Source organism: Musca vetustissima, unplaced genomic scaffold (assembly GCF_032173495.1).
Source record: "Musca vetustissima isolate MV318-11 ecotype Yass unplaced genomic scaffold, APGP_CSIRO_Mvet_v1 utg41048, whole genome shotgun sequence".
Taxonomy (NCBI): domain Eukaryota; kingdom Metazoa; phylum Arthropoda; class Insecta; order Diptera; family Muscidae; genus Musca; species Musca vetustissima.
Window position 1 is genome coordinate 34282 of NW_026883572.1, and position 15237 is coordinate 49518.

Sequence of the window (15237 nt, forward strand, 5' to 3'; positions counted from 1 at the left end):
TTGTTTTACACTAAAATTGTAACAAACCTGCTTGAATTACATATAGATCTAAATAGAAACAAGTGAAAAAGCGTTAAGTTCGACCGGGCCGAACTTTGGATACCCTCCACCATAGATATACTGACAGGTACTTGAAATGAAAATGTAGGGAAAATACCAAAAAGTGGACCTATACCGACATTTCTACAACGCTATTATGTAAACCATAACGTGAACCATGTTCCAGAAAATTTTGATTTCATCCAATCTGTGCCTATCTTGTTATTTCTTCCAAACTTAGTTCAGGTTCGAAGATGTGGACTATCGGTCCACTCCTTCTGATACCTACCACACAGGGGCTAGGCCTAAATGCGGGTTATTGTTCATGTATAGTTCATTATCGAACCTTACGTTCTAGCTTTATCTCAATATCCTCCGCAGGTTAAATGATTACGACAGACTCTTAGAACCAAACACAAAACGCGGAACAAATCATATAACTATTTTAATATAAAAAGGGGTGCTATATGGGGACTACCCCTAAAGAGGGGTGAATATTAACAATTTTTGGTGGGGAGATTTGTTACCATATACGACCACAAAATACCAAATTTCAGCGAATTCGGTTAAAAAACGCACTCAAAAACCTCAAATTATCGAAAATTGGGGGTACCCTTATATGGGGGCTATCCGAAAAAGAATTGACCTATATTTATAATTTACTGTGGAGAGATTTGCTACCCAATAATACAGTCAATTCGGTGAAAAAATCCGGTCAAAACACCTCAATAACTGGAAATTGGGAGGTACCCTTATATGGGGGCTAACAGAAAAAGTGGACCTATAATTTTATAATTTTTAGTGGTAAAATTTGGTGCCCAATAAGAACCCCATGTACCAAATTTCAGCGAATTCGGTTGAAAACCGCGCTCAAGAACCCTAAAATACCGAAAATTGGGGGGTACCCTTATATGGGGGCTATCCGAAACAATTTACCTATATTTATAAATTTTTGTGGAGAGATTTGGTACCTATTAAGAACTCAAAATACTTAATTACAGCCAATTCGGTGGAAAAATACGATCAAAACCCCTAAAATACTGAAAATTAGGATGTACCGTTATATGGGGGCTATCAGAAAAAGTTGACCTATATTTATAATTTCTTGTGGAGACATTTAGTACCTAATAAGAACTCAATATACCAAATTTCAGCGTATTCGGTTGAAAAACGTACTCAAGAACCCCAAAATACCGAAAATTGGAGGTTACTGTTATATGGGAGCTATGCCTAAACGTGGACCGATATATCCCATCATCGAACTTGACCTGCCTGCAGGCAAAAGACGACTCTATGCAAAATTTCAGCTCCCTATCTCAATTCTTTCAGAAGATAGCGTTCTTACAACAGACGGACGGACGGACATGGCTAGATCGTCTTAGAATTTTACCCTGATCAAGAATATATATACTTTATAGGGTCGGAAATGGATATTTCGATGAGTTACAAACGGAATGACAAAATTAATATACCCTCCATACAATGGTGGAGGGTATAAAAATAATATTCTTTTCCTGGCTATAGTATGAACCCATATCAATTTACTTTTAAATCATGTTTTCTGTAAGTATTGTTGTTTTCAATCAATTTTATAAATTTGCTAAATACAAATGTCACATATACAGTCCAATCACCAAAATGTGGGAGAAATTCTATTCCTATGGAAAGCATTTCTCTCGAAAGAAAAATCCTCCAGTCGTAGAAAATATCGAAGAAAAAATTTTGGAATATGACATCTCTTTTTAATCAACTGTGGGGTCTTTTTCATACATTGTCTACCCTTATTTGTTTGCGCAAATTTAAAGTGTTTGCGTTGTACGAAATAATTAAAAGGGAATAAAGAATTGAAACCAAAAATAAAAATGAATATTATTATACATAGACCATATTTAGAGAATGTTGCTACTTCCAGAGAGCAACAAAGAACTTCTACAATGTTGTCAAGAAGACAATTGCGAGATAGTTCCAATCCTCTTAAATTGCCACAATCATTGTAAATGCATACAATTTAAAAATAATTGAAACATCTGATATGTAGTGTCCCAACAGATAAAAAAAAATATACTGCCGGGTAAGCAAACCAGCATTCCAATACTTGTTGGGAGTTTTGGCGCAACATACATACGATTACCAAGTTGAGTGCCGCGTTACGTTTTTTTGGTCTGTATGTCACAATCAACATTTAGTTCTATCCTCTCCGAGGTGGTGATTGTTGTCGAAGTTCACCTTTGTCCAAAGTGGATAAAAGTGCCAAAAAGTTCCTGTTTTGTATTTTAAATTCTGTGCAGTATTTTGCCTTTCATATTCTTTGGATTTTTTTTTTTGGATGAATGGATTATTTAATTCAAATGAATGTGATAAATTTAGTACCAAACGATGCCTTTATTTTGTGGTTTATTTATTTCTATTTCGATTTATATTTGAAAACCATACTTAAATTTTTATCTCCCTTCGATTTTGTTTGTGTGATATTTTGAGAGGAAAAACACAAATCGAACTTTCTTATGATGTCTACTTTTTCTCCTTTCTCCCTTTAATTCCGCGCGGAATTTTCTTTACGATTGGAGGGAGAACAAAGAAATTCCGCGCGGAATTATTTTTGACGATAAAAAATTGGAGAATTTTTGTTTGGGTTTCCCACATCTGTTTCTCGTTTTGTACGCTAATTACAACCAAAGGGAAAGAAATGCATATTGCGTTATGTAGATTACAAAATTTGCGTCCTTCTACCTATACAAAAACTATATATATTTTTTTTACTTTTCATTCCTCATTTTCAATTTTACTGAAAAAGTTTGAAAATTTTATAAATATTTTCATGCTGTCAAAATAAATTTATTTTTTCGATAAATACTCTCAATTGTTAGGGATGGGATACATTTCTTGGTTATTCAGAGAGTGATTCGAATTGAACAGTGTACAAAAATCGGTGTTCGCTCAGAAAATTTTGTATGGGGAACTAAGTTATTACTTCATAATTAAGGTTCGAACAACAAATGAGAGAGCGAACAATGCTCGTCTGTATACGGCATAACACAAAATCGACTAAAAGTTATATTTTTTATATGAATTGTTGTGAACATAGAAAAAAAAAAACTTCTGCATTTGTGTAATTTTTCGACCAATTGGGTTATGTGGTTATAAACCAAGTATTTATGAAGAAAATCGAAAGTCGGATGTAGTCTGTTCACTCAAAAGTCCAGTAAAAGAGTGCGAAAGAGAGAAAAACAGCCTTATTCCGAATATTCACTAGGGAAATATTTCGCTTGTGAAAAATTTTTTCGCTTTCACATGCTCGTCTTATTCTGAAAGAATAGGGAGAAGCAAAAAATGCGAGATGCGGATTCGAATTTTCGAAAATTGTAGTTGAAACATAGATTCCTGTTGTCATATTGTAATTTAAGTTGTAATGTGTGTTGCCCCATTGAAATTTATTTTTTTAATATTTTTCAATATTTTATTTATTAAAAATTTTTACGTTTTATTGTTTTTTTTTTTAATTTTATAACAATACAAATGTGAAATATTAAGAATCCGCTGTAAAACTGTGATTAATAGAAAATACCTCGTTACCGGCAATGACATCGGTTGTGACATTTGGAGAAGGATAATCTTCGCCAACATACGCTACTATGGTCTGAGTAAGCGATTCAACAAAAACAAGGTCACCTCACGCCAAATCAAACTCACACTCTACAAGACGCGAATACTACCCGTGCTATGGATCTGAAACATGGATACTTGCGCAAGCAGATGAGGCAGCTTTTGGAGAAAATTTCTCCAAAATATTTATGGACCGATCTGAGTTGACGGTAAATATAGCCATCGAATGAAATATGCGTTGAACTATCTATTTTCGGATATAGACGTATTGAAATGTAGCGACTTCGTGGGCTAGGTTGTGAGAATGGATGAGGATGTCCCAGCACAGAAGGCATACAAAAGCGAGCCAACTGATGGTAAACGAAAAAGGGGATGGCCACGAATTGGGTGGAAAGATAAAGTGGAAGACAACATTTCCGAAAATGGACTTTCAAATTGGAAGTGCAGCATACAGGACCGACGCGCCTGGAGATATTTTTTAACTCTACCTGCTAAGTGAGTATGTTTCATGTTTGAATTTAACAGTGATAAGTGCATAAAAAATATAATTATTATTGTTTATTAAAATGGAGCCACCTGCCTAATGGTCTTCCATATTAGAACAAGAATAGAGCGCGGCCCCCTTTCAAAAGGTTTGAAATGTATACTGTACTCTTTTCCGTTTTCATTGAAATAAGAAGAATTAATAAAACAAACAAAATACTTTTTTTGAAAATAATAACATTTATTAACATGGCATATTTATATAAGGTAGTCTCATGGAGTCACATGTTTCCAATTTTTTCATGAAAATATATTTCTTCGAAATGTACACATATCATGTGTTCAGTGGCAAAAATTGCTAAATAATTTATATTTATAAATATCTCTGCCTCTAAAACTTCTAAATGGTTATGTCTTGTGAGCAATGTTCAGCTTAGAGAATATATTTTGTTTAATATATTGACAGAAATGCCAATCGACATACATACATACAATTTTATGGAATTTATTTTTAATTTGATTTGAAATTGATATATGAATTCCATATTAAAAAGGGTTACCATTATCAATGTCTCAAATGGGACTACCTTGTATAATTATGCCATGGTTTATTAACAATATATATATTTATGTGTATATAATTTCTGACATTTATAAGCGATATTTGTTTTATGTTGGTACAATTCGAGTAATTATAATTTTTTGCCAATTGTATAGTTATGCATTTTCCCTTTTACCATAAAGATTGACAAACATGTATGACTTTGGCAACCCCAAATAAATAAATAAAAATACTCAAAATTATAAAAAATTGGCTGAACGTTAAAAATTAAGCACAATACATATAAAACAAAAGTAATCTTATTAATATTTTTCTTATTGAACTCAGAACAGTTTATGGACGTCCAGAACATTAGCACAAATTTTTAATAGACGTCTTAACTTTCTGCCGCATATAATCTTAGGGTTACCAAATTTAATAAGTTGAAATTTATTTGTTGTTACTTCCTGCTCCAGCCCGGTTAGAACGATATCCTTCGGCTGGGTTCGATCCGAATGAACGCATCAATAGATAACCGACTGATAGGAAAATAATCGATCCTCCTCCTAACCACACCCAAGGATTGGACATAAGACTATCTGATTTTTCCGGATCTCCTTGCTTTCTCTGTGCATCGTTTAGTTGACGTTTTTCCGGATCTCCTAGATCGTCTTGCTTTCTATGTGCATCGTTTAGTTGACGTTTTTCCGGATCTCCTAGATCGTCTTGCTTTCTATGTGCATCATATAGTTTACGTCTTTCCGGATCTCCTAGATCTTCTCGCTTTCTCTGTGCATCGTATAGTTTACGTTTTTCCAGATCTCGTAGATATTCTTGCTTTCTCTGTGCATCGTATAGTTTACGTTTTTCCAGATCTCGTAGATATTCTTGCTTTCTCTGTGCATCGTATAGTTTACGTTTTTCCTGATCTACAAGATCTTCTTGCTTTCTCTGTGCATCGCGTAGTTTACGTTTTTCCGGATCTCCTAGATCTTCTTGCTTTCTCTGTGCATAGCATAGTTTACCTTTTTCCGGATCTACTAGATCTTCTTGGTTTTTCTGTGCATCGTATAGTTCACGTTTTTCCGGATCTCCCAGATCTTCTTGCTTTCTCTGTGCATCGCGTAGTTTAAGTTTTTCCGGATCTCCTAGATCTTCTTGCTTTCTCTGTGAATCGTATAGTTTACGTTTTTCCGGATCTACTAGATCTTCTTGCTTTCTCTGTGCATCGCATAGTTTACCTTTTTCCGGATCTACTAGATCTTCTTGGTTTTTCTGTGCATCGTATAGTTCACGTTTTTCCGGATCTCCTAGATCTTCTTGCTTTCCCTGTGCATCGCATAGTTTACGTTTTTCCGGATCTCCTAGATCGTCTTGCTTTCTCTGTGCATCGTTTAGTTTACGTTTTTTCGGATCTCCTAGATCTTCTTGCTTTCTCTGTGCATCGCATAGTTTACGTTTTTCCGGATCTCCTAGATCTTCTCGCTTTCTCTGTGCATCGTATAGTTTACGTTTTTCCAGATCTCGTAGATATTCTTGCTTTCTCTGTGCATCGTATAGTTTACGTTTTTCCTGATCTCCTAGATCTTCTTGGTTTTTCTGTGCATCGTATAGTTCACGTTTTTCCGGATCTCCTAGATATTCTTGCTTTCCCTGTGCATCGCATAGTTTACTTTTTTCCGGATCTCCTAGATCGTCTTGCTTTCTCTGTGCATCGCATAGTTTACGTTTTTCCAGATCTCCTAGATCTTCTTGCTTTCTCTGTGCATCGCATAGTTTACGTTTTTCCGGATCTCCTAGATCTTCTTGCTTTTTCTTTGCATGGCATAGTTTACGTTTTTCCGGATCTCCTAGATCTTCTTGCTTTCTATGTGCATCGTTTAGTTTACGTTTTTTCGGATCTCCTAGATCTTCTAGCTTTTTCCGTGCATCGTTTATTTTAGGGTTTTCCGGATCTCCTAGATCTTCATGCTTTCTCTGTGCATCGCATAGTTTACGTTTTTCCGGATCTCCTAGATCTTCTTGCTTTCTCTGAGCATGGCATAGTTTACGTTTTTCCGGATCTCCTAGATCTTCTTGCTTTCTCCGTGCATCGTTTAGTTTACGTTTTTTCGGATCTCCTAGATCTTCTTGCTTTCTCCGTGCATCGTTTGGTTTACGTTTTTCCGGATCTCCTAGATCTTCTTGCTTTCTCTGTGCATCGCATAGTTTAAGTTTTTCCGGATCTGCTAGATCTTCTTGCTTTTTCTGTGCATGGCATAGTTTACGTTTTTCCGGATCTCCTAGATCTTCTTGCTTTCTCTGTGCATCGTTTAGTTTACGTTTTTTCGGATCTTCTTGCTTTTTCCGTGCATCGTTTATTTTAGGTTTTTCCGGATCTCCTAGATCTTCTTGCTTTCTCTGTGCATCGCATAGTTTACGTTTTTCCGGATATTCTAGATCTTCTTGCTTTCTCCGTGCATCGTATAGTTTACGTTTTTCCGGATCTCCTAGGATATTAGCAGCATAGCACAGTAAATGAAAAGCTTCAGGAGAGCCAGGGGCACGATTTTTATCTGGATGCAATTGTAAAGCCAGTTTCTTATAGGCATTCTTAATTTCGGCGTCCGTAGCTGTCTTGTCAACGCCTAAAACTTCATAATAATCGTTGCTGTTGTTCACTCTATTAGCAGCTTCCAACTGCTCGTTGGTATATTCGGGAGGTTCAGCATTAGGAACGTCACTATTACGTCGTTTACGTATTATCGCAATGATGCCTGAAAGTTAAAAAATTGGTAATGAAATGTCAATTGTACGATGTAAAATTAGAATATAAATATATTTCCATCTTCGAATTTTACAGCTAACTATAGGCAGATAGAGCAATCACTAAACGATTTTATTACATAAAAATTTGTTTGTATCCTTCACCAACACTGTGACACAGGACATTATGTCTTGGTACATGTTATTGCAACATCCAAAAGGAAACGAGTTGGACCCATAGTTACTTTTTAGTATATACGCAGAATTGCTTTTTGAGTCGACTGACCACTATATATGTATATATATAGATCCCATATATTTTTCATTCTTTATTTAGACCTAATTTTGCATTGCGTATTAACATCAATCCATACAGATGCAAATCTACAACCTATGCTTTTTTTAATTTATATTAACTTTAGTACGTTGTACAAAATTGTGTGTCAATTGGACAAACTTTGGGTCTTTCGCACACAACTTACATAAAAACGGAAGAAATTATATATATGAGAGCTATATCTGCATCTGAACAGATTTTCTCGAAACTTAGCACACATAATTATAAACATTATTCAATACCCTATGCTAAATTACGTGCAAATCGAAAGATATATAGGGACTGTGGTGCACCATTTACATTAAATCGGCAGAAAAAAATATAGGAGCTATATCTAAATCGGTACCGATTTCCACGAAACTGAACACAAAATATCCTGGTTATAATTCAGTGCTATGCCAAATTTCCCAAAAATGAAAAAAAATATATAGGGACTTCGGTGCACCAAAGTCGGACGAAAATATATATGGGAGCTATATCTAAATTTGAACCGATTTTTCTCAATTTCAATAGGGTTTATCTTTGAGCCGAATAAATTTGATTTACCAAATTTCATCTAAATCGGCTTATAAATGCGACCTGTATTTTTTACAATTTAACAGCAACAGACAGACGGACATGCATAAATCGACTCAGAAAGTGATTCTATGCATATTCTATATCTTCGTCCGATTTAAGGTAAATGGTGTACCAAAGTCCCTATATATCTTTCTATTTGCACGAAATTTGGCACAGCGTTCTGAATTATGTCTAGGATGATGTGTGCAAAGTTTCGTGAAAATCGGTTCAGATTTATATCTATATAAAAGATCCATAGCTAGGCCGATTGACACAACGTGCTGAAGTAATATGAATTAGTCTCTGGCAAGTTTCCCTGAAATCGGTTCAGATATAGATATATAACAAAAACGCGACGACTGTTAGGATACATATGTAGAATATGCCCAAAGTGGTGAAGGATATCATATAGTCGGCCCAGTCCGAATTTACTACTTTACTACTTCTAACTCCAACTGATGCGTGTTTTTAAAGAATATTTTCTCAAGGGTCCAGAGGGGCGTGAATTTTTAAAGAGTATTTTTTCAACGCTCCACAGGGACGCGGATTTTTTATGAATATATTTTCAAGGCTCCACAGGGGCATGGATTTTTTAAAGAATATTTTTTCAAGGCTCCGCAGGGGCGTGGCATTTTTAAAGAATATTTTCTCAAGGGTCCACAGGGGCGTGTATTTTTTAAAGAATAATTTTTCATTAGTCCACAGAGTTGTAGAATATTTTCTCAGGGCTCCACCGGGGCGTGGATTTTTTAAAGAATATTTTCTCAAGGATTTTTACATAAATATATTTTATCAAATTTAACCCCTAAATAAATAAAAAATTACAAATGTATACAAGATGTGATTGGCTGTTCTGCGAAAATGATATCTAACGCCATAAAATGGTCTCCCAAACCAGAAACGCGTGGGCGAAATAGAAAAATCTCTCAAGTTGATGAAAAAAGAATCTTATGAACAGTCAGAGATGAGCCCAAATCATCTGCTACGGAATTAAAACAAAAATCATACATGTACAATCAGGAGACTCTTGCTGTATCACAATTTGTATGCTAGATCTCCCAGAAAAGTACCTCTTCTTAAAAAAATACATACGCCCAAATGATGAAAATTTGCAAAAGAGCACCTTGAATGGCCTCTGTTTAAGTGGCTTAATATTTTATTGTCTGACGAGACCAAAGTGGTTCTTTTTGTTTCTAAAGGTCGTCGTCAATAGGTTAGACGAAACCCCAATACGGATTATAATCCACGAAATGTTTTAACCACAGTAAAACATGCAGGTGCGAAAATAAATATTTGGGGGTGCTTTTCATACTATTCCTTTATTTTGGATAAAGGGAAACATGGATGCCCAAATGTATGTGGACATCCTTGAGAACGTTATGAAACCCTATGCTGAGTGGAACACGCCTTTAAAATGGGGTTTCCAAAACGATAATGACCCGAAGCATACCAGCAGGGCTGCCAAGGCCTGGTTTTTGAATAATGGTATAGATGTTATGGAGTGGCCTGCCCAATCTCCTGACCTCAATCCCATTGAAAATTTAAGGACGGATTTTAAGGAAGCCGTATACAATGCTAGACCAACAAGATTTGTGGAACGTGGTGGAATGGTCATGGAAAAATATTCCTTTGGAGAGATGCCAAAATTTAGTAAACTCTATGGCACGACACACAGTGTCACGACCGCGGCCAAAAATTGTCAAAACCAAGTACCTCGGAGGACAATTTTTTTATGAGGTATGATAGAAAATATTCCAATTGGAATAAATATGAAATGTTATATCGACATGTCGAATAGTTTTGTCTCTACAAATGTTCAAATCTGATAATTATTTATAAACTGATTCTTTTTCCATATTTTCGAAAAATGGGTGTGTTTTTCGGATGCTCAAATATTTGAATATTCAAATTAACGGTTATTATAAAAGTGGTTGCTGTGGATATTAAAAACTAGGATTCGCTGTAGTTTGTATGTATATAGATATCATATGGTATATACAGTGCCCACACTCGTACTACTTAGTTCATCAAATTTGTAAAACAAATTTAGAAGTTAGTGGAGCAGAAAAAAGTTTAAAAAAGTTTAGCTCTGATTTTTTTTATTTGAGTTGTGAAAAGTGTGTCATTGAAGGAATAACAAAAATTGGTTGCGGAGACCTGCGGTCCTAAGAGTTATTTAACTTTTTTGGTGACCACCTTATAAAAAAATTATGGCATATTCATGAAATGGTTACAAGCGAATGGTCCAATATGTTTTGTATACAATTAAATACGTTATTGAGGGCCAAATAGGAAGGACACGATGGATTCAGAATATAGTAATCATACAATATTTTGCATAAAATTTGCAATTACGTGGTAAAAACGTTATTCGATGCGGAGATATGGGAGAATTGTTTTTAAAATATAGCTTTTAAATAAATTTTTAGTCAATTTGAAGATTATACTTATTTATCAGATTATTTGAGACATAATCTTATAATCTAAATTTAGAGGTCGCACATGAATTACCTTTGCCGACAGTTCATACAAAAAATATTAGTTCATGGCATGGGATATGCAAAGTACAGTACACTGCCTTTTGAGCGACTTTCACTAGATGCTAACAAGTCATGCCACACAATAATTAGTAGCAGCCCGAACTTTTGTTAAATCCGAGTCAAAAAAGGGTTTTTTTAGTATTTTATATTACAATCCGACCTTGTAATATCCTTAAACAGTCATAAAGTTCAGGCCCTAAATTATAACATGGATGATACTAAATCGTTCTTTTGGGAAGGTAATATTTTCTATATATATATATATATATATATGTGTGTTTTGAAAATTTTGTGAATGATAAAAAAATAATTTATTAATAACTAAAGTATATCAAATATTTTATTATAATAAAAATAACAAAAATAAAACTACTATACTTAATTTAGCTGCATATAACGATTTCATAGTACAGAAAGTTACTTTTTAAGGGACTTTTGGTATGGTAGGTACCTGTAACATGAACCAACAACTAAATTGCAACACCTATTACTGTCTTCGCCCAAATTTCACGAAGACATGAAAATTTTCATGGAATTTGTATTTATAAAAACTATTTTATAGGTCAAAAAATGGGAGGTATATCAAATCTTGGTCATATCTACCCAGTTTTTGCTCCGTTGCTTTATAGGCATAAGTAAATATAAAATGTCTATTTTCATTGAATTTGGTTGATTATTAAAGATTATATAGCCCAAAATAATAAAAGACCCTTTGTATTGGAGGTATATCAAATCTTGGTGCCATTTTTCCAGTTTTTGGTCAGTTGTTTTATAGGCCTAAGTAGATGTAAATTGCCAATTTACATTGAATTTGGTTGAATATTAAAGATTTTATAGGCCAAAAGGGGTGTCATTCTCTAGACCCATTATATGGGAGGTATAACAAATCTTGATCCGATCTATCCAATTTCTTTGTCAGTTGCTCTTTAGGCCAATAATAAACACATGTACCAAATTTCATTAACTTACGATAACTCCTTCTATTTTTGGCCGATGTTTATATGAACTCGCGACATAGTGCGACGGTGCAAAGCTGTAATACAAAACAAAGGATATTCTACTAAATACTAGCCATAGATAAGAAATATGGTAAACCATTTAAGGCAGAAAAAAATCATAACCTTTCATTCATGTTTCTCGTTTTTAGTTTTGTGTTGAAAAAATGTCAAATAAACACAAACACTTGTTGCGTATATTTATTTTATTTTTGGCAGAAGAGGCCACACTTGCATAGCTGTTTTTTTTTTTTTTTTATTCACCTCAAGCTGCCCTACCTTGTATTATTGTACCATGATTTGGAATATTGTTTATAATAAACAGTTTACTATCCAAAATCCATGAAAAAATATTTTGTTAACGGACCATACACAAAGTTTACAGTATGTAATACACAAAGCTGTTGTTCAAGATTTAATGAAAACGTAAGTTCACACCCGTTACGTTGATATTCGAGCCATATCTTTTTTACTTTTATATCTACTAAAATCCCTCTTTGTGAATTGATATTATAAAATAAATATCCCGTTCCGTTGGAATCACCCATATGCAGTTTTGTTTCCATTTGCGTATTATTAAGTACATACAAAACAATACACATCGATGTTTGCCGCTGTTTACATACAACTGATGTATATGTAGATAAAATTACCCTGTAGGAAATGTCTACAGTAAATCAGTATAGACTTACTATTGACATTGTCACCAATACTGTTGACCGACTATATCCAACACAATGCATTTTACTATTGACATTTAACATGTGCTTGTCATTGGAAATGAACTAGTGACATGGGCAGTAGTAAGTCAGTAGTTTTTAGATATAGACACAGCGTCACATATGTGGACACGGTTAGTAGTAAGTCAATAGTTTGTAGATATAGACAAAAGGTCACATATGTCACTTGTCAATTTTTTATAATTTGTTTTGCTCAAAAGTATATGGAGACATGTCGCCACAATAGTAGACAAAGGCGATACAACACCCCACATTTCCTTCAGGATATATTGACTCCACAATACATTTCCACAATACATATCTGTCTGAGAAAATTATAGGCAAACATATATACGGCTCTCATTCTCTCTTTATCTGCTCATACTCACTCTGCTGAAACGAATAACACAGAAACACAAATGCATCCAACTGTTGCATGTACTCGTTTCTGTTAACGTACAGAAACGGGTATGTTAAGATGGAACTGTACACGACGTTATTTTGTATCGACGCATTTACAAATACCCATACACTCATCAAATTGTTCTAGTACATTTAGATGGGGGTTCCCCCCAATAAACAAACGTGCTTGAGAAATTGTTTCGCTGCTAATGTGTGTTTGTTTGCACACATACATCTAGCAATATTGTTGCCACCCGGTACATATATTTCGTCATCAACATTTTCATGGCGGATAAACTTGATATGTAGTCTCCAAATATAACTTAGAACATTCCCATTATAGCAACCTATGAATCTAGCAATTCAAGATGCTGCAGAACCACAAAACTTCTTCACAAGACTTCTTTCAATATTTATTTGTTGTTGTTTTTTTGTTCCATTTGTGGTGCCCCAAGACGCTCGGTGTCAATTTCACAACATTTCCCATTACACTTCTGCTCCCTCCCTCTCTAAGCACTTTTAAGCGTACGAATTTATCAAATAATTGTTTATAACTTTTTTACATACCTTCGACATATTCATTTCGACATAATTCATTTGCTTTCACTAAGTTTTCTTCGGCCTTTTCCAAGTCGCCGTCCATCATAGCTTCCTGAGCCGTAAAGAAAAGCAGCTCTGCTTTGGCTTTGTCAGCTTCTGTTATCGGCATATTGTTTCTGGTTCTAAGTTTACTGTAGAATATTGTTTGATTGTTATTTAATAATTGGTCTGTTCCCGTACTGCAAGAATATACTAGATTTTACTATTTTCTTCGATATCATAAAGGAAAATTCGTTAGTAAAAAGTAGTAGATTCTTGTAGTACGGGAACTTACCAATATGTGTGTGTGTATTACTAAACTATTGAAATAATGAATGCCAATGTAATGTGTGTGTGTTTGGTATGTTCCCGTACTTCAAGAATCTTCTAGAGTTTACTGTATTTTCTTCGATATCATAAAGCAAAATTCGTTATCGTAGTAAAAAAAGTAGATCCTTGCAGTACTGCAACAGACCGTATGTTAACCATTAACAATGTCACAATAAAAATCCTACGTATATATGTAGTATGGTATACATCGTTCATACCTGTTGCTGTTGCTATAGAATGGAGTTCCAATAAGAATTAAGTTTTCTCAATAGATCTGCAAAAATATATATAGTGCAACTGGCAAACGTTATTTATTATTATTATTTTTTTTTGCACTTTCTTATTAGCCGACCGGCCGCTTTGAGTTATTGATTGCGAATGAAAGGATATGAATTGCATACACGATATTACCATCTATGGATGTGCCTGTTGCACTTGTTTGCATACGATGACAATGACGTGTTCAAGATCTATTTATAAGGTCTCCCAGCTAGCTGTTTTTTCTCAAGTCTAATGTCAGAAATTTGGACTTTGTTAACGTTTTCCATGGCACAATAAATAGGCAGTCCATTTAGGGCAGCTGATGACTTGATTAACTGTCAAAGGGCGTAATTTCTACTTGAATTCGATGTGCAATTTTGCCAACCATGTAAAAATTGGACAGATGGTCGAGACAAAAACAAATGTAAAGAAGCCCAAATTAATAAGCGTACTGAGCGCATAATTATTAGAAAAATTATGCAAAACCCTAAAATTTCCACTAGGACGCTTGCGAGGGAGCTCGAAGAAGAGTGTGGTGTTAAAGTTTGTCATGAAACAGTTCAACAGTTCGACAAAAAATAATAAAAAACAAATACCCATCAAGAGTAGCACGCAAAAAAACACTTACTATCTGCAGCAATTATAGAAAAAGCATTTTCCTTCGCCAATACGAACGTTTCACACCCGACTGAATATTGGGACAACGTTATATTTTGCGATGAAACTAAAATTATGTTATATTATAACGATGGGCGAACCAGAGTATGGCGTAAGCCTTTAACAGCAGTAGAAAGGCAGAACATCATTCCAACAGTCAAATTTCGAAAAATGTCAATAATGATTTGGGTGTGCAGCAAAGGCGTGGGAGGCTTAGCTTTTATTGAAACAACTATGGACGCACAACAATATTTCGATATTTTAAAGAAGCACTTGGTAACCAGTGCTGTGAACTTTGGGTTCATCAGGGATAACAAGCCACATTTTAAGTTTTATCAGGATAATGATCCTAAGCATAAGTCACATATAGTGCGCATTTGGCTTCTTTATGACTGTGGCAAAGTTTTGGATACGCCAGCCCAAAGCCCAGACCTTAACCCTATAGAAA

General features: G+C 34.7%; 1 protein-coding gene across 1 annotated transcript; it reads right to left on the reverse strand.

The window, feature by feature from the left end:
- Nucleotides 1-5116: 5116 nt before the first annotated feature.
- LOC133330482 (trichohyalin-like) lies at nt 5117-13671 on the reverse strand. Its single transcript, XM_061538919.1, has 2 exons — nt 13530-13671; nt 5117-7422 (listed from the first exon to the last, which is right to left on the reverse strand). Exons 1-2 carry the CDS (start codon nt 13669-13671, stop codon nt 5117-5119), a joined length of 2448 nt encoding a protein of 815 aa, XP_061394903.1.
- Between the last annotated feature and the right edge of the window lie 1566 nt (nt 13672-15237).